This window comes from Echinops telfairi, unplaced genomic scaffold (genome assembly GCF_000313985.2).
Source record: "Echinops telfairi isolate 266 unplaced genomic scaffold, ASM31398v2 ScPeMD7_7412;HRSCAF=8450, whole genome shotgun sequence".
Taxonomy (NCBI): Eukaryota; Metazoa; Chordata; class Mammalia; order Afrosoricida; family Tenrecidae; genus Echinops; species Echinops telfairi.
This window is the reverse complement of record NW_022111312.1, coordinates 12,060,839-12,077,757: the sequence shown is the minus strand read 5'-3', so window position 1 is coordinate 12,077,757 and position 16,919 is coordinate 12,060,839. Positions and strand designations below refer to the sequence as shown.

The window sequence follows — 16,919 nt, the reverse complement described above, 5'->3', positions numbered from 1 at the left end:
ACCAAAAATAATAATAAAAACCCAAATGGGGGTAAGGCCTGGAACTGTGTCCGAGGTGTCTGATGGACTCTTTCTCCTTAGCCAATGAGACAGGCTCCCAGCAGAAGGGCAGGGCTTCAAACCTGTGCTGCTCTCTGTACCTGGGCTTGTATTCAGGGCCTGGCCGGGCAGTGGAGGGGCAGGCAGCCGGCCTCCTTCAGACGCAGAATAAAGTGGGTGTGAAGCGGAGCTAGAAATAGCTGTCGTGAACATCGCAGCCACGGAGGCCCCGTGGCAGGGGAGGGGTGGTGGCTGCTGCTGCTGCAGCTGCAGGACTTCCAGGGCTTGCAGAAGTAAGTGGGAGGGAGGAGACAAGCCCCTCTGGCTAAGTCATCAGAGACCAGATCCTGGAGGACATCCTTCTGGGTAGAGTGGGAAGGAGGGAAGATGAGGAAGACCACCAAGGTGGATCGGCACAGTGGCTGCAACAGCGGACTCCACCATCAGGACAGTTGGGAGGCTGGCGCGGTCCCGGGCCCTGCTTTGTTCTGTTGTTGACAGGGTCGCCGTGCACTGGACCTGACTCCAACAGCACCTGCCAACATGTTACCCCAAGTCCTGCCGCCTGCAGTGCAGTAAAACCTGCAGAAGCTGTCAGAGAAGGAACACGCTAAGGTTTCCCACAGAAAAAAGTGATGGGAACGTGCTCGGTGTGCACCTTGTCAGAGGTGGAAAATGTGCCAGACCCGGACAACGCTGAGCCGTGGGGTCCCTGCTGCCCATGGTTTGCCTGATGTCTGCTGCAGTTTTATTAAAAAATGTCAACGGGGGGTGGGTGGGGTGGGGGGCTGGGAGGGGTGCCACTAGAACCCAAACCAAACCCACTGCCATTGAATGAATTTTGACCAATAGCAACCCTATAGGTGGTAGAACTTTCCAATGAATCTTTATGGGAGAGGGCATCCTCTTCCTTCTCCCAAGGAGTTGCTGGTGGGTTTGAACTGCTGACCTTGTGGTTAACAGCCTAATAATTAACCTACTATGCTACCTGGGGTCCCTAAATACTCACGAGAGCAGTGGTTCTCAACCTTCCTAATGCCGTGACCCTTGAATACAGTCCCTTATGTGGTGGTGACCCCCCAACCATAAAATTATTTTCGTTCCTACTTCATCACTGTCACTTTGCTACTGTGATGAATTGGGTGAGTCCTGTGAAAGGATCACTGGACCCCCAAAGGGGTCGCGGCCCATAGGTTGGGAACCCCGGCACTATAGAAAAACAAAATGTGAATTCTCTAGGAATACCATCTAATATGGATCAAACTTGGGCCTTCGAGAGTAAGGCGGGGGAAGAACTCCCGACGTGGATGGTTTCTGGCACCTTTCCTGCACGCGGTGAGTCAGGACGGATGGGTTAAAGAGTAGGAAGAAATGTTCCAGCACACACAAAGGAAACAGATGGGGCTCATGAAATGGCTTGTTTTAATGTTCTCAGATCCACACCGATTCTCGGGAGAGAAATCCTGAATTCAGCTCCTGACTGTGCGGCCAAGTCCAGTGCCTGCGCCGGACCTCAGACCAGCTGGCTCAGACCCCGCGGCCACCAGGCAGGGCCCTTCGCTCCTTTAGAAATCGCCTGTGCAGAGCTGCTGTGCCGCGGAGCTCTGGAGCTGTCTCTGGGGGGCCGGAGATAGGAGCATCAGAGGTGAGCCAGCACAGGAGGCCAGGGGCAGGCTCCAGCCCGTGAGCACAGGAGCACACCACCAAGGCGCAGAGCTCGCCCCAGCGACCCCATCCCCGGCCACAGGACAACAGGGGCAACCTGGCCCCAAACTAGACCTGTGGCCCTCTCTCTGGATCCCACCCCTCACACTCAGGAATGCTGGGAAGCCTGCGGTCCGTCCAGGGTGGAGGCAGAGTCCTGTGCGCTCTCGGGGGGGAATGTGGAGCCTCCTCTTCCTTGTCTTGGTGTCTGGTGGGGGCCACAGAGAGCCCAGGTGTGTGGGGGGGCATCACTGGTGTGTGTCATCGCTGAGGCCCTGCAGAGAAAGGAGAGCACATAGGAGCACACCCCTAAGCCAGAACGCCTCAGTGTCCTCACAGATGCCCACGTCCTCACGACAGGTGGGCCTGGTGTGGGGTCCCAATGCTCGGTGCCCATGAGGGAGTGAGTCGTGTTGCCAAAAGGGTGATGCTGGAGTCTGAAGCCCCAGGACCTGTGAGGGTGACCTTGTTTGGAACGAGGGCTCCACAGCTGGTATCAGTAAAGTCAACAGGAAGTCGCACCCGATCCAAGGGGCATTCTGTGACAGAGGTGAGACACAGAGGGATGCTGGCCAAGTGGGGATGCACCCACAAGCCATGGAACCCTGGGACCACCAGAAAGAGGGGAGGCAAGAAGGATTCCCCCCTAGAACCTTCAGGGAGAGCCTGGCCTGCCGATGACACTGCCATCTCAGACTTGTGGCTTCCAGGACTGAGGCCCCACAGCTGCCGCTGAGAGGCACGCACTGAGTGGCACAGCAGCCGAGGGCTCCTCTTGGCATGCCAGATGTCTGCAGACACCGGTGCTGTCCTAGTACCCATGACCCACGTGAGCCTGAGATGATTAATTGAACACAGGACTAGATTAGAAACAGCGAGCCCACTGAAGGGTAGGAGGGAAATCCTTGTGCTGAGAGCAGGTGGCTTGGGGCGTGTAGGGACAGGGACAGCGGCACACAAAATGGCGGCCACATTTGTAGAAGAGCCTCACCCCGGCCAGATGCTGGGCTCAGGGTCAGGTCTCCTCACAGTGCAGGAGAGGTCTGCTGGGGAGGCCAGGAGGTGGCCTACCTGCTCATAATCTTCCACGTATTTGTATTTCTTCTCCCGGTAGTAGTATTTCTTCTTCATGCAGTAGAGGACAATGACGTCACACAGCACTGTCGCCTGGGGTGGCCCAGAGTGAGAGAGAAGGAGCCAGAGAGCTTTAGGGGAGAGGGCCAGGCATGCGGTGCAGGTGGGCATGGTCTTGGGAAGGGGAAGGCGGAGGGGGTGAGGAGGGTCCCAGGAAACAAGTCTAGAACGGGGGCAGCCTCACTGCTGAGGAGGCGGACCGTCAAGGTGTCAATTACTCACCACCCCTAACAGGGCCAAGCCCGAGCCCACGTTAATCATGGTGGGGATGATGTCAAACTTCCCAGCCTGCAGGGACAGGAGAGAGGAAAGGTGTTGGGTGGCGGTAGTGGCAAGGGCGAGGGTCTGTGCCCCTGGCTCCAGGCGCCAACAGAGAGAGGTTTGGGCAAGTCTACCTTCCCGAACACGATGATGTCGAAGCGGATGCCATAGGCCTTGATGAGGGTGCGGTGCTCCCCGCCAGTCGGGTCATTGTAGTACTTGGCAAACCTGGGGAGGGGATGGGGCTAGAGATACACCTTGTGGGCAGGGGGACCAGGGCCTCCAGCACCCCCACCGCTGCTGCCACTGCTGCTATAACACCTGGCTAAAGTTACAGGCACCCTTGGACCTGCCCTGTTAATGTGGATGGCAGAGGGCATAAGACAGCTTCAACGGTTTCCACCAGCACTTTCTGATCGGAGTGTCCTTCCTGAGGTGACCCAGCCACCTGTCCTTCTCAGAGACCCTGGCTGCTAGTGGCGAAAAGGGCCAGCCAGCAAGCCGCCAAGACCACATCAGCAGGGACTGGGGACAACTACAAAACTCAGTCTCAGGACAGGATCCATCAAGAGAGGAATGGATACGCAAAATGAGGTCTACCCAGACACCGGGCTATTTCCCAGCAGGACCCAGGACTAAGTTCTAAGGGGCGCCACATCAGGACGAGCCTCAGAGGTGACGCCGGGTGAAAGAAGGGGGTCCCCAGGGACAAGTGTGGTCTGTGAATGCTCTCGGGCAACGTCCCAAACCCAAACCATTTCGGTCCAGTTGATTCCAACTTAACAGCAACCCTATAAGACGGAGTAGAAGTACATCCCAGGGTTTCCTAAATCTCAAGGGAGCAGACAGCCTCCTTTCTCCTGAGAACAAAAGCTGGTGGGTTTGAACTGCCAACCTTCTGGTTAGCAGCTCAGCACTTTAACCCACTGTGCCACCAGGGCTCCTATGAACTGTCCAGAAGAGGCCCATCTATGGACCGAAAGGAGATTGGTTGCTTAGGTCTGAGAGGGGCGGAGGCTGGGAAGGTTATCACTGCAGTAGAATGAGAAGGTGGTGGCAGGCTGAACCACCACTGAGTGATTTCGGTGGGGGAAGTGCATGCTGTGTGGTTCCACCTCTGTAACTCCAGCTCACTGCTGTCAGTCAGTGCTGCCTCACAGCGGCCCTGTGGGCCAGAACCACCGCCTCCAACTCCCAACTCCTGGTGCAAGTCTCTACCGAAGCCGGGGCCTCAGCTTTTTCCTGAGGAGCAACTGCTAGCTTCCCAATGCCGACCTTGCAGTTTGTCGCTCAACGCTTTAACTGCCATGCGATAAAGTTATGCATACACACACACACACACACAGGGAGGAGAGGGCCACCGAAACAGGAAGCCATCATGCACACAGCCACCCTACGCCGTGACCCATAAGGCCTCAGTCTCCAAATCACTGTCAGAGGTTGAGGGGGAGTGTCCCTGCTCAAAGGTCCTACTGCTCTGTCCAACTCTAGCTTGAAGTTCCCCACAATGGTTTCTGGGTGACAGTCAAGATGCGTCAACCTGAGCCTGACTCCCCAACCAGCAGACTACTCCCTCCTACATTAGACATTTCCTTAGCATCCTCACGTCGACTCCATGCGTCGCCACTAGAGGGAGACAAGTGCAGCACAAAAGCCCCGCTGACCTGCAGGGGGGAGGAGAGGCTGTTTCACCAGTGGGAATACAAACGTGAAAATACAAGGAAGAACGAACTTGCTGCAGATTCTGTTACAGCCTCAGGGGAGCGACAAATTGGACCTGGCCCCCGGCACCCTTATCAGATTATAAATCCCAGAGAAGGCCTTTTTTTCTAAGGCTAAAACCCATAGAGCGCCAATTCCTGGGTCAGGCCCCTGGGACCTTTGGACTGGAGGGCCACAAGTCAGGCTGGCCCAAGAAAGACAAAGCCAGCTGGCGGCTGGTGAAAAGGCTTAACAGAACCACTGTACGACTCAGCAGTTCCACGCCCAGGTAGTTACCCAAGGCTTGAAGGCAAGGCTCACACGGGTTACCCACCCACGGGGGTCGGCCCGGAAAACACCATGTCGAGAGAAGTCGGCCCCACACAGAAGGTCAGATAATGGCACGGTTCCACTTAGCATGCAATATTGGGAAAAAGGCAAATCCACAGGAAGATCTTTGCGGTTGGCAAGGGCTGGAGAAGGGGACCGTTGTTACCGTGGGGTCCCTCCTGACTCTGGGGGACCCCACGTGCACAGCGTGGACGGCTCCGTCGGGTTTCAAGGCTGTGACCTTTCCGAAGCAGATCTCCAGGCCTCTCTCCCAAGGGGCCTGCGGGTGGGCTCACATACCCAGGCCTTGGGCTCGAGCCGCGTGTCTCCCGAGAAGTGTGTCCCAAGGACAGTGGTGGGTGTGCAACATGGTGACTGGGCTTTAAAAAATGGCTAACAGTGGCAAACTTTTATGTCTAGAGCAGTGGTTCTTAACCTGTGGGTCGAGACCCCTTTGGGGGTAGGGGTAGGTCAAATGACCCTTTCACAAGGGTTGCCCGATTAATAACAGTAGCAAAATTACAGTGATGAAGTAGCAGCGAAAATAATTTTATGGTTGGGAGGGTCACCACAACATGAGGACCTGTATTAAAGGAGTGAGGCATTAGGAAGATTGAGAACCACTGGTCTAGAGGGTGCTTCAAAAAACTTGTGGGAAATTTCCATGATCCTTTCATTCCATTTTCCCACCAACTTTTTGAGGTCCTTCAGCACTCTGTCTGGCTCTGCCAATGACCTTGACCTGCTTCCTCAGGAGAGCAGAGGGGAGGATGTGACAGGTGCCGGCCCCAGTCAGACATCCTTCCCCATTTGGGGTGCCCTGCCCTTGATGGTGCTGCTAGGAGCTGGCCCAGGCGATGGGCTGGGTGCCAGCATGGGCAGAAACCCAGTTACAACCGGCATAGCGAGCTCCCACCTGAAGTTGTAGCCGGGGGACACGTTGTGGTCGGCGTCGCGGTTGTCCAGGCGGCGGAAGGAGTACCTGGGCAGGCAGAGGGTGGCGGCCCAGTCCAGGTTGCAGTCCCATCTGATCTGGATGCCCATGATGCCACCCTGCGGGCGTGGGGCAGACACAGGGCACATTCTCAGGGCACAGCCGGGCCAGAAGCCCGGGCTGCCGACCTTCAAGGCCCACCCTGACCTCCACCGCCATATCCTGGAAGCTGTGTCCCGCGCTCGTCACAATTCTGCCCAGGCGGAAGATGGGGCAGAAGGGATCTGTTTCTGCATGGTAAATGCATGACTTCAGGTAGGAGGTGTTGATGCTGGGAAGGATGTTCCGCCTAAAGCCGGGAGGAAACAGAGGGAGAGTGAGAAACATCTCCGAGGGGAGGGACCCCCAGGGCCCTGCATACCAGCCACCACTTACTTGCTGAAGTTAAATTTGGGGTACCAGATGTTGTTCTTGACCAGAAGGGTGAAGTTCTCTGCAGCCTTTAAGAAGGCAGGGCTGGAAAAAAGCGACAAGCTATTTTTAATAAAGGCATACAGGACGAGTCTGCGAGAGGCTTCACAAGGCCACGGCTACGGCATGGAAAGAGGTTGGCGCTTGCCCATAGACATTTTGAAGACCCCTCCTGTGTTTGTGTGTGTGCCTGCATACAGAGGTAAGGGTATGTACACACACCATTGTTCCCGGCTGGATTCCAACTTCGAGTGCCCTGCTCAGAGGGCAGAGAATGGCCCCCGAAAGTTTCCGAAGCTGAAAATCCTTATGGAAGTGGATGGCCTTATCTTCCTCCCAAGAGACGGAGGCCCTCAAATCCTGTGGAGCTTTCAGATCCTGGACCCTTCTGTGAGCAAGCTGCTGGATGAGCAGTCTCTGTGTCAGGAGGACCACGTGTGATGTGTGCACGCATCGTGTATGTACAGAGCTGTGTGAGAGGAGCCCTGCAGGGCACGGACTAAGTGCTGAACTGCTCATCGCAAGGTTGGTGGTTCATCCCAGCAGTTGTTATGCAGGAGAAAGATGAGGCTGTCTGTTCCCATGAAGATCTGCCACTTTGCCAGCCATTGGAGCAGCTCCTCTAAAGTCGCCGTGAGTCAGAATCCACTCCAAGGCAATAGGAGGCAGATACGGGAGGGGACTTCAAAAGTTCAAGGAAGGGAACAGTCAATGGGGGGTGGGCACCCTGGTGTTCTTCTGAGGCCTTTCTGGGTTAGCCAAGCCAATAAACTGCCCCGGTCATGTGTGTGTATGCACTTGTGTGTGTGTGTGTGTGGGGGGTGTCGGGGGAGCATATATACACATTTCTCTAGGCATATATGCATGTATTATGTGTATGGGTGCACGTGCTCACAGGTGTCTTCACATTTGTGTGTGCATGTGTGTGTTCTTATGCATGTGAGTATGTGTATGCATATGCATTTCTGTATGTTCATAAGTATGAGTGTATGTGTGTGTGTGTGTGTTTATGACCTGGGGACTCCCTCCCGCCCCCACGAAGAAGTCGTCAGTTCTTTGTGGTTGACAGAGTCAGGGACCCACAGCCTCATCCTGCACCACAAGCCCAGGCTGCCTGGCTGCTGACTGAGAACCCCACTCCACAGGAGCCCTTCTCTACCCTGACCCCAGGGCCCAGGCTCAACTCCCACTGCTGCGGGGCAGGGCCTGTCCCCACCACACTCACTTGGGCACATCGGTGTCGTCCTCCACGGGGCACCAGGCTGCAACCTCACATGTCTTTACAGTCCCGTTGAACGGCACACATCTTCCTGTCGAAACGCCTACTGGGGCAGGGGACACAGACCCATGATCTGTCCTGTGCTCGGACTTTCTGGGGATGAGCCCCACCCCTGCGATGGTTCTCTGGGTGTGGCATGCCCCCTGTGGGATGGAGACAGTGCCCAGGCTTGGACTGGGAGTTCTGGGCACATCACTGCCAAGGTCAGGGCTCAGGAGAAGTGGAGCTACTGGACAGAGAGAACAAGGCTCTCATAACAGGTGGGCACAGAGGACCCTGGGCCCCAATCTGGACACTAGGCTCCCTCAGCACCCCAAAGGCCCTAAAGAGTTTCTCCCCACGATCTCGCCAGGGCCCCCAGGCTGAGCTCCTGTGAGGCCCAAGCCCCTACCGTTGCTGTGAGTGCCCGCGGAGCCTGCAGTGCAGTTGGCGTCAGACTGACACACAGTGGTCTTATCTGGAATCTGACAAAGAGGAACCATGCAAGCAAGTGCCAGGCGCCTGGCCCCACCTGTGGCTGGACGGGCACAGAAACGGAGGGGCTGAGGCTTGACCCTGAAGAACCACCCACCTCAGGACAGACGCCCTGGCTCTGGTTCACAGTGACGATCATGTTGGTCATGATAAAGAGTGAGTTCTCCTCCTGTGGAATGGGGCGAGAGGGTGGGGGTCAGATGCTTACACACCAGGATGTTTTGTGTTGCCACAGGCCGCACAGAAAACACCACAGGCAATGAAACTTCCCTCAGAATCAACAACTTTCCACGGCTACGTCTACACACATGCCCGGAGCAGCGGCGCGACTCAACAGCCCTAAGACAGAACCTCCAAGGGGTCCCTCAACGGCTGACCGGCTAAACGAAGATGTTCTCTCCATGCCCTGGGCTAGTAGTATTCAGTCTCAGAAGGAAGGGCGTTCTGCCAGGTGCGCCCACGTGGGATGGGCCCTGAAGGCATCCCGCGGAGTGAAGGCAGCCAGCCACTGTGGCATGTGTAACTGCACTCCCATGGGATGTCCAGGGTGGGCCCGTCCACAGGCACAGTAGGCAGAGTGATGGCTGCTTTGAGTTGCGGGCACAGTGGGTGGGTGAAGCATTGGGCTGCTAACCCAAAAGTTAGTGGTTTGAACCCACCAGCTGTTCTGCAGGAGGACAGCGAGGCAGCCTGATTCTGGAAAGATTGACCGCCTCAGGACCCTCAGGGAATGGTTCTACTCTGTCCTAGAGAAAGTCAAAATGGGCTGGAATTGACTTGATGGCGGTGGGTTTCAGGTTGGGGGAAAGGGAGAGAGGGGAGTGGCCGTGAAGCGGTAAGAGGCTTCCTTCTGGAGGGATGATCGGGCTTTGGAACGAGGCAGAGGTCTGGGCTGCACAGGGCCCTGGACGTCCTAAATGCCACTGAACTGTTTCATTTAAGGTAGTTCATGTCATGTCATGTGAATTTCACCTCAATTAAAAAAAACAAAAGTGAGTCTGTAACCTGACCTGATCCTTCCAGAAAGCCTTGACTTCCAGAGAGAAGAGCTGAAACCGTCGCCAACGGATTGCCTCAGAGGCAGAAACACACAAGGCTTCAGTGGCCTCCGGTTTGGCTGACTTTCTTTGATAACAGGCATTACAAAAGACTCAGCCAGGCCAGAGAGCGTCACCATCTGGGAAGGCTAGGTTTTCTCCCAGCCCCAGCGGGTCTGGAGCTACTGCTGGCACCCTGCAGCCGGTGAGCTGCTACTCTCACGATCAGCAGTTTGAAACCACCAGCCGCTCCTTGGGAGACAGGGTTTTCTACTCCCATAAAGAGGTCACGCTCTGCCATAGAGTCAATGCGACTCATAGTTTCCGATACTGTAACTGTTTATGGGAGTGGAAAGTGAGTTTGTTGTTTGGTTCGATCAGGCTGAGACTGAAGAAGTGCAGGTAAAAATGACCTCCCAGTGTGATTGTTCAAGGACCCATTTGGGCTCCCAGGGCAGGGACAGGTAGAACCTGTTCTCTTCAGGACAGGTAGAACTCCCTCTGAATGTTTCTGAGGCTGTACCTCTTTCCAGGAGCAGAAAGTCTCATCTTTCTCCCGAGAGGCGGCTGACGGGTTCAAACTGCTTACCTTGTCATTAGCAGTCCAGTGCATAACCCGCTACGCCACCAAGGCCCCTGCTAATAAAAGCGGGACCCTCATTTTAAAGGCAAGCCTCCAAAGCTTCCTCACAGCTGTAACGAGAGCCACGGTCGTCAGCCTGCACCGCCAGGTCTGACAAGATGGCAAGAGCCCCAGGGATGACTGGCTTCTTTCGCAGAAAGGCCTAGGACAAACCACACTGGAAATGGCCCCGAGGCCCCAGTTCCCAGGTGTTCACTAGTGCATGCCGTCCCCGGGTGCTTCCAGAGGTTGCTGCTCTGGCTCCCCTGGGTCAGGTCTCCCAGGGAGGTGAGTGCAGTCTCCCCTGTTTCCTATCTCTGGAATGTTCAGGGGTTCTGTCAGGCAGGAGGACATCCCAGGGCCGGGTGGGGGTGGGGGGTGCCTCTGGAGCTCGCCTGGACTGGCTCCAAGCTAGGAGGCAGGGGTACAGGTATGCTCTGCACCCAGGCCGGCTGGAGCTGGGGCCGCTCGGACCCTCCCTTAGTGCAAGTAGACATCCCCGGGCTATCAAGTTGGTCTTGACCCACGGCATGACCCCACGCACACATCAGGGTAAAACTGTGCCCCAGGGCTGTCTTTCTCCAGTCACAGATCTCCAGGCCTTGCTATGGCGGAACCTTCAGAGGAGCTCAAACCTCCGACTACTGGATTAGCAGCCGAACTGATGGCATAACCCAGAGACTCCCAGGGCCAGCCAGGACACGGCCAGGCCTTCACAAGAAACAATGGTCTCTGGTGAGAGAAGGCCACGTCAGCAGGGCAACCGGATAGCCCCTGGTCCACGTGACCTCTGGGCCCTGTCAGCTCTCTCTGCCCCTGGGCTCCCTTCAGATGTTTGTCTTGAAAAATGGGGTGGAGATGGGGGTGGGGCGGTGAAGAAAGAAGATTCCAAAGGACTTGCTCTCATCTGCAGAGTTCTGAGGCTCAGTCCCTCATCTGGTCACCCGTCAGCCATCTGGAGGGTAAGTCGGAGCTCGCCACGTGTGTACTGAGGCGTGGCACTGCTACCATGGCCAAAGAGCATCAATATTGACCTTGGAACCTGGAGGCTTCCCAGCCCTACGGTGGGGAGGCCGTCTCTCCCTAGTGCTCGCTTCCCCTTTGTTCCTGGGGACTCCTGCGTGGGAAAGCTGGCTGCCTGCTCAGCTGGGCTTCTGGGCTCTAGCTGCTGCTGCTGTTCTTCACACTGGCTTTACAACAATGCAAAATGACAACTACCAACCACCTGTGGCTGTGGAATGGATACCGTGACTCCTGGTGAGCCTGGGTGGCCCAGCAGAGCTGCCCCCTGGGGGTTCTAAGGGTGTCACCTTTACAGGAGCCAACAGCCCCATCTCGCTTCCTCGGAGAGGCCGGTGGGTTCCAGCTGCCCACCTTTCTGTTGGCAGCCCAGCACTGACCCAACAGGGCCCCCTCCTTCATTGACCACCCGTTGCTATGGAGCTGATCCCCACTCCCGATGACCCTGTAAGACCAGGCGGGGCCAGGGCTGTCATCTTTAACCCCCACCCCACCCCCACCACTAAATTGTTATTTTGTTGCTGCCGCTGAGACTACATACAGCAAAACATCCGACAGTTTGCACAGACACCATCTGGGGACGTGGGGCACACTGCTGGACTTGTGCAACCATTCACCCTCCTTGTCTGAGTCGCCCCTCCCTCAGGAGCAGCCTCATTGCCCCCTAAGGGCCCTGTCTCGTCTTGAGAGGCTCTGCACAAAGGCAGTTCTCCAAAGAGCACAGGGCACCAGGCCGATCTTTTTAGGTAGGTAAAGCGTGTCTCTCATTTGGTTTTTAGAAGAGGGGATCTTTGGGGCTTGGGGTTTAAATAGGATCTCAGGGCAGTAGTTCAGGGGGTCCGCTCCAAGCAGTCGTTACAGGAGCATATCACCAGACTTTGCCAAGGGACTGAAGGGTTTGAAGTGCTGACTTGTCCTTTAGCAGCGGAGGCCTGACCCAGTGTGCACTACCAGGGCTCTTTTCATCAAATCCAAACACATGCAAACCATGCAAAGGAGCCAAGCCTCCCACAGGGTCTTTCCCAGAGCTCAGTGCCTTTGGCTTTTATCTCTCCAGGCTGGAGGCACACGGGGGGGTGGGGTGTCCATCTGGAAAGGTCCCAGTTTTAATCCCAACACGCTTCAGAGCTATTACCAGGGAGACCCTTTCCTGGACTAAAGCGATGAGTCCAGGCAAGGGTGAAATGGGAGACGTGTGGCCAAAGGCAGTCGGGAGTCCGGACACCAAGTCAGTCCAGAGACAGGGGTTACCGAACAGCTTCCGTCCCACAGACATCCCAAAGGGGCCCTTACCTGAGCTGGAATCACGTAATCGGCCACATCCCAGATCCGGAATCCAAGTTTGGAGGTGTTGGTCATAGCCACGCCCTTGGCCTTGGTAGTAACCGAGCTGACCACAGAGTCCATTTCCTGGTAGCCCTTCTCCCACACAAACACCCACCTGAAAAAGAAGAGAGGCCTCTGCAGTCACAGGAGGGGGTGGTGGACATGACCTGATGCCGACAGCTCTGTTAGACAGAGGCTGGCAGTGCCATGTTGGCCAGCCATGTGACTGTGCAAAAGCCACTCCACTTCTGCAAAATGGACATAAACACAGACTTTTAAAAAACCCAACCTGTTCCCGGTGAGTCGCTTCGGACTCAGTGATCCTCTAGGAGGGAGGAGAGGGGTTTCCCCACGGGGAAACTGCCCCATGGGGTTTCCAACCTTGGAAGCAGGTCACTAGGACTGTTGTCCTTCAGAGTGGCTGATGGGTTTGAACCACTGACCCTTGGGTTAGCAGCCCCGTGCTTAACCACTGCACCACTCGGGCTCCTTACTCCATGAGGTAGGAATGATTTCCACCTCAATTTTCCTGAGGGCCAGAGAAGTGACTTGCCCAGGGTCACGCTAGAGCGTGTCAAAGCCAGGATTTGAACTCGGGCCTCGGTAGCTTGTTCTCTTCCCCACTGTGCTACAGTAGCAAGAAAAGCAAACCCTCCCCTACAAGCAACATTTTACAGCAACATCTTACTCTTCCTCCAAGAATTCAGGCCACATATATGCTTGTCACTTCAAAAATAAGGACCCAATTACCAGGTTGAAGAATTAAAAATATAAAAACATTCATTCACTGCCACAGAGTCGATGCTGACTCCTGGCGACTCTAGAAAGGGAGGGTAGAACTCCCTCTGTGAGTGTCTGAGACTATAACTCTTTGACAATAGAAGGCCCCGTCTCCGAACTGCTGACCTTGTGGGCAGCAGCCTAATATGTAACCACCATACCACCAGGGCTTGGGATATAATTAGGGTACCCGAGCCCAGACTGGAGCCAGATGATCTGGGCTCATAGTTCAGTTCCACCACTCAGTAGGCTAATCTAAAAGTTGACAGTTCGAAACCCCCCAACACACCCCAGCTCCTCTGAGAGGCTTCTGTAAAGATTACAGCCTTAGAAGCCTTATGGTAGAGTTCTACTCTGCCCTACAGGGTCACTATGAATTAAAATCAACTTGATGTTATGCATTGGGCTGCTAAACATAAGGTTAGCAGTTCAAACCCACCAGCCACTCCACAGGAGAAAGATGAGGCTGTCTGTTCCTGTAAAGATTGACAAGTCTTTGACGCTCTAGGGAACTGTTCTGTCCTATGGGATCGCTAAGGGTTAGAAGCCACTGGTTTGTTATATAGAGAGGAGACACAGAGAACATCATGTGATGCTACACACCCAAGCAAGCCTGGGACTCCTAGAAGCCAGAAGAGGGCAGAAAGGAACTTCTCCTAGAGCCAACTTCTCAGAATTTGGACTTCGAACCTCTAGAACTGAGACCAATTTCTGACGTTTTAACCCGCTTTGAGTTTGCGGTGGTTTGCTACGGCAGCCCTAGGAAACTGATGGCCAGTGGGTGGTAGCTTACAGTCAGACAGTGGGAGGAGTATTTACCACAGAATGGATCAGTGCTACAAGTCAGGGCTCCTCCCCACCAGGACTGTCGGGAACCATCTGCCAGCAGTTGATGATGGCCGTTATTTCTGAAGTCACAATGAGCTAGCGTCTCTGCAGATTTTTACTGGTTTGGGTTTGTCTGGTGTGAGTAGTCCCTACATTCATTGCCCATCCTAGAAATGGGCTTTCCCCCTGACAAGTCATCTTCGGGGCTTCTTGGAACGGAATGCCAGCATTTGGTATAAATGCATAGTCAGAAGCCCTGGTGGTGCTGTGGGTGAGGCATTGGGTTGCTGAAAGGTCAGCATTTTAAACCCACTGGCTGTTCTGAGCGGGAAAGGTGATGCTGTCTGCTCCCATCAAGACTGATAGCCTTAGACAGCCTCGGTCGGTCAGGTCGCTGTGAGTCAGAATGGAGCCCCAGGCTGTAGGGCAAGCTTAGGGCAGGTGGTCACTATGACTTTACCACCCCAGACAGTGAGTTGCTAAAGCAGAGATAACATAGTTTCACATCAGCCATCAACTGCTTCCTCATCACATGACTGAGAACTGAACATCAGAGCCTTGGCTTGTCCTCTCTCATGAAGGGAAGTGTGCTGTAGGAAACTGTGGGAGAAGAGTACACACGTTCACCTAGGTGAATCAAGATCAAGGAGTTCTGAGCCTTTTTAAAAAAACGAAACTCACTGCGCTTGAGTTGATGCCAACTCACTGTGACCCTACAAGGGAGGGCAGAATTGCCCCCCTGTGCGTTCCTGAGACGGTGACTTGATGGGAGTCCAAAGCCCTGCCTTTCTCCCTCAGAGTGGCTGTTGAGCTTGCAGTTAGCACTTCAGCACCTAACTGCTTCACCAGTAGAAGCTCCTGCTTTTCGAAAAGTCCCGAGTTACCCAGGTCCTGCGATAGTTTTGACCCCAGCAAGATTAGTGAAAGCAAAATATTTCCTGCTGACAAAATCCTCACGATCAAGCCAGTGAACTCAGTTGACCTGCGCTGCCCAACAGATAACACAAGGCACTTAAGTAATGACATTTTTCTAGCAGTCATGGATAGAGCCCTGGTCATCCACCCAGAGGTACCTCAGAAGAAAAGCCTGGCAATTCAACTTCCCCCCCAAACCAACTATTGAAACCTCTAGAGAGAGCACGGTTCTGTCAACCCTGGTGCACGTGGAGTCACCATGGGTTGGAAGTAGTTGCAACCACAACTAGTAACCAAACCAAACTCACTGCCATTGAGTAGATTCTGACTCATAAGCAGCCCTATAGAACTGGGTAGAACTGCCTCTCTGGGTTTCTGAGACTGTAACCCTTTAGGGGAGTAGCAAGCCGCATCGTTCCCTTGAGGAGTAGCTGGTGGTTTTGAACTGATGACCTTGTGGTTAGCAGCCCCAAACATAGCCTACTGTGCCATCGAGGCTCCTTCCACAACTGGTAGGAGTCCTCAAATTTAAGGATGCATCTGAATCACTGGGAGGTGTGGGGCAGGGGGAGAATTGGTGGTGGTGGTGGTGCTGCCTTGCTCTTGAAACATAAGGCAAGCTTGGCGCGGTTCTGATGTAGCACCCAGGCCTGGGAAGCCATGGTCTTGAATACCTTTCTGCCTGTGAGATTGGAAGCCTAGTGTTTCCCACAGCTGCCCCCCTATGGTGTGTAAGAAACAGGATCTCCAAAGACCAAAGATGCTGGGACAGAGGTTATTGTCACACAGCCCCTCAGGCTGAGTCTGTCACGATCAGGGAAGTTTAGGAAACACTGGGTCAGAGGTTCCCAAACTTTACGGCACATCACAGTCAGCTGGGGCGTTGGTCATCCTTGGTACCAATTAAAGTGGACACTCGGTACTTTTTAATGATTCCCCAGTGGTTCCAATGTGCAAAGCGCGAGGCCCGTTGCATCAGGTCGGCAAAGCAGCAACTAAGCAGGCAAGATCTGCCGGCTCAGCAGCTGTAGGCACCACAGGCAGCCTGTTTTCAAGCGGGCCTCCTTGGCGAGGTAATTGCCACCTCCTCTCTCTAGTTTCATTAAACCGTAATGGGCTCATTCAATCAAAATCCAACACTTAGTAAGCCCTCCAGGTGGCACAGGAGTCCCTCGTGGGTGCCCATGTTTAATGAACGTGGCAGCTAACCAAAAGGTTTGGAGGGTCCAGTTCACCACCAGGTGCCTCAGAAGAAAGGCCTGATGATCGACTTCTGAAAAGCCAGCCATCGAAAACTATCGAGTTGTAACGCACTGGGTCACCAGGTGTCAGAATAGACTTGCAGGCAATGGGCTGGGAAGGAGTAAGGGCACCTAAGGGTCAGAGCAGAGGGAACGGTGTGGCTAAGGCAGGCCTACTTACAAAACCCCAACAAACAAAAGGAAGTGAACGCTGAAAACCACACACTGGTTGCAAGTCTGCCCTCTCCACTATCGCTGGCTGAACACTCCGGGAACGGCCGGAAGCTGCAGACCTAACAGGAACTGAGTGGAAATCCCAAACCTTGTATCCTGTCAGCGGATCCTCAGAATGAGGAGAGCCAGGATTGCGACCTTTAGGGCCAAGTCCCCCACCCCCCACCCCACGGCCAAGGGGGAAGCTTAGAGTAATTCAGAAGGTGCAGAAGCAGAAAAAAAAAAAGGCGAGGATGAAAGGGCAGCAGGCTCTGCCTCTAAAACAGAATAGAAGCAGCCCTCTGGGCCTGGGACTTCGGCTATCCCGCGGCTTAGGCCTGGCTGCAGCCACCCAAGCCCGGGGAGGTGGTGTCCCCAGGTGGCGCCACACCTGGAGGGCGCCCGCGGGCTCCTGGCGCAGGTGCGCCCGGCCTGCCCGGCCCCCGGCACCGGGCTCACCCGATGACGTAGGCCAGGATGAGCAGCTGCACGACGCGGTTCATGAGCCCCACTTTACGGCTGCGGATGAGCACGATGCGCGGCGTGTCGTACTCGAACAGAAAAGCCGCCACCGCGGCGCAGCAGCCCGCCATGGCCAGCGCCCACAGCC

General features: G+C 55.0%; 1 protein-coding gene across 3 annotated transcripts; it reads right to left on the bottom strand.

The window, feature by feature from the left end:
* Positions 1-1,444: 1,444 nt before the first annotated feature.
* P2RX4 (purinergic receptor P2X 4) lies at positions 1,445-16,912 on the bottom strand. 3 transcript variants are annotated; one of them, XR_006680724.1, is made up of 13 exons: positions 16,769-16,912; positions 12,300-12,447; positions 8,425-8,496; positions 8,245-8,317; positions 7,800-7,899; positions 6,539-6,619; positions 6,311-6,452; positions 6,086-6,222; positions 3,273-3,366; positions 3,100-3,165; positions 2,815-2,910; positions 1,851-2,018; positions 1,445-1,655 (listed from the first exon to the last, which is right to left on the bottom strand). XR_006680724.1 is itself a non-coding variant. In XM_045296751.1 (12 exons), exons 1-12 carry the CDS (start codon positions 16,900-16,902, stop codon positions 1,992-1,994), a joined length of 1,170 nt encoding a protein of 389 aa, XP_045152686.1. In that variant the 5' UTR covers positions 16,903-16,912; the 3' UTR covers positions 1,445-1,991. The 3 variants fall into 3 exon arrangements, 2 of the variants coding, with proteins under 2 accessions (XP_045152686.1, XP_012861860.1); XM_045296751.1 differs by having other exon boundaries at positions 1,445-2,018; XM_013006406.2 differs by having other exon boundaries at positions 1,445-2,018; positions 7,800-7,896.
* Positions 16,913-16,919: the final 7 nt, after the last annotated feature.

Bases quoted from the DNA above. Each gene is read 5' to 3' on its own strand.
- P2RX4 (XM_045296751.1), bottom strand. From the start codon at position 16,902: ATGGCGGGCTGCTGCGCCGCGGTGGCGGCTTTTCTGTTCGAGTACGAC. The intron at 12,448-16,768 runs GTGAGCCCGGTG...CTTCTTTTTCAG, and splicing joins ATCCTGGCCTACGTCATCGG to GTGGGTGTTTGTGTGGGAGA. The intron at 6,620-7,799 runs GTGAGTGTGGTG...GCTTTTTTCCAG, and splicing joins GACGACACCGATGTGCCCAA to CCCTGCCTTCTTAAAGGCTG.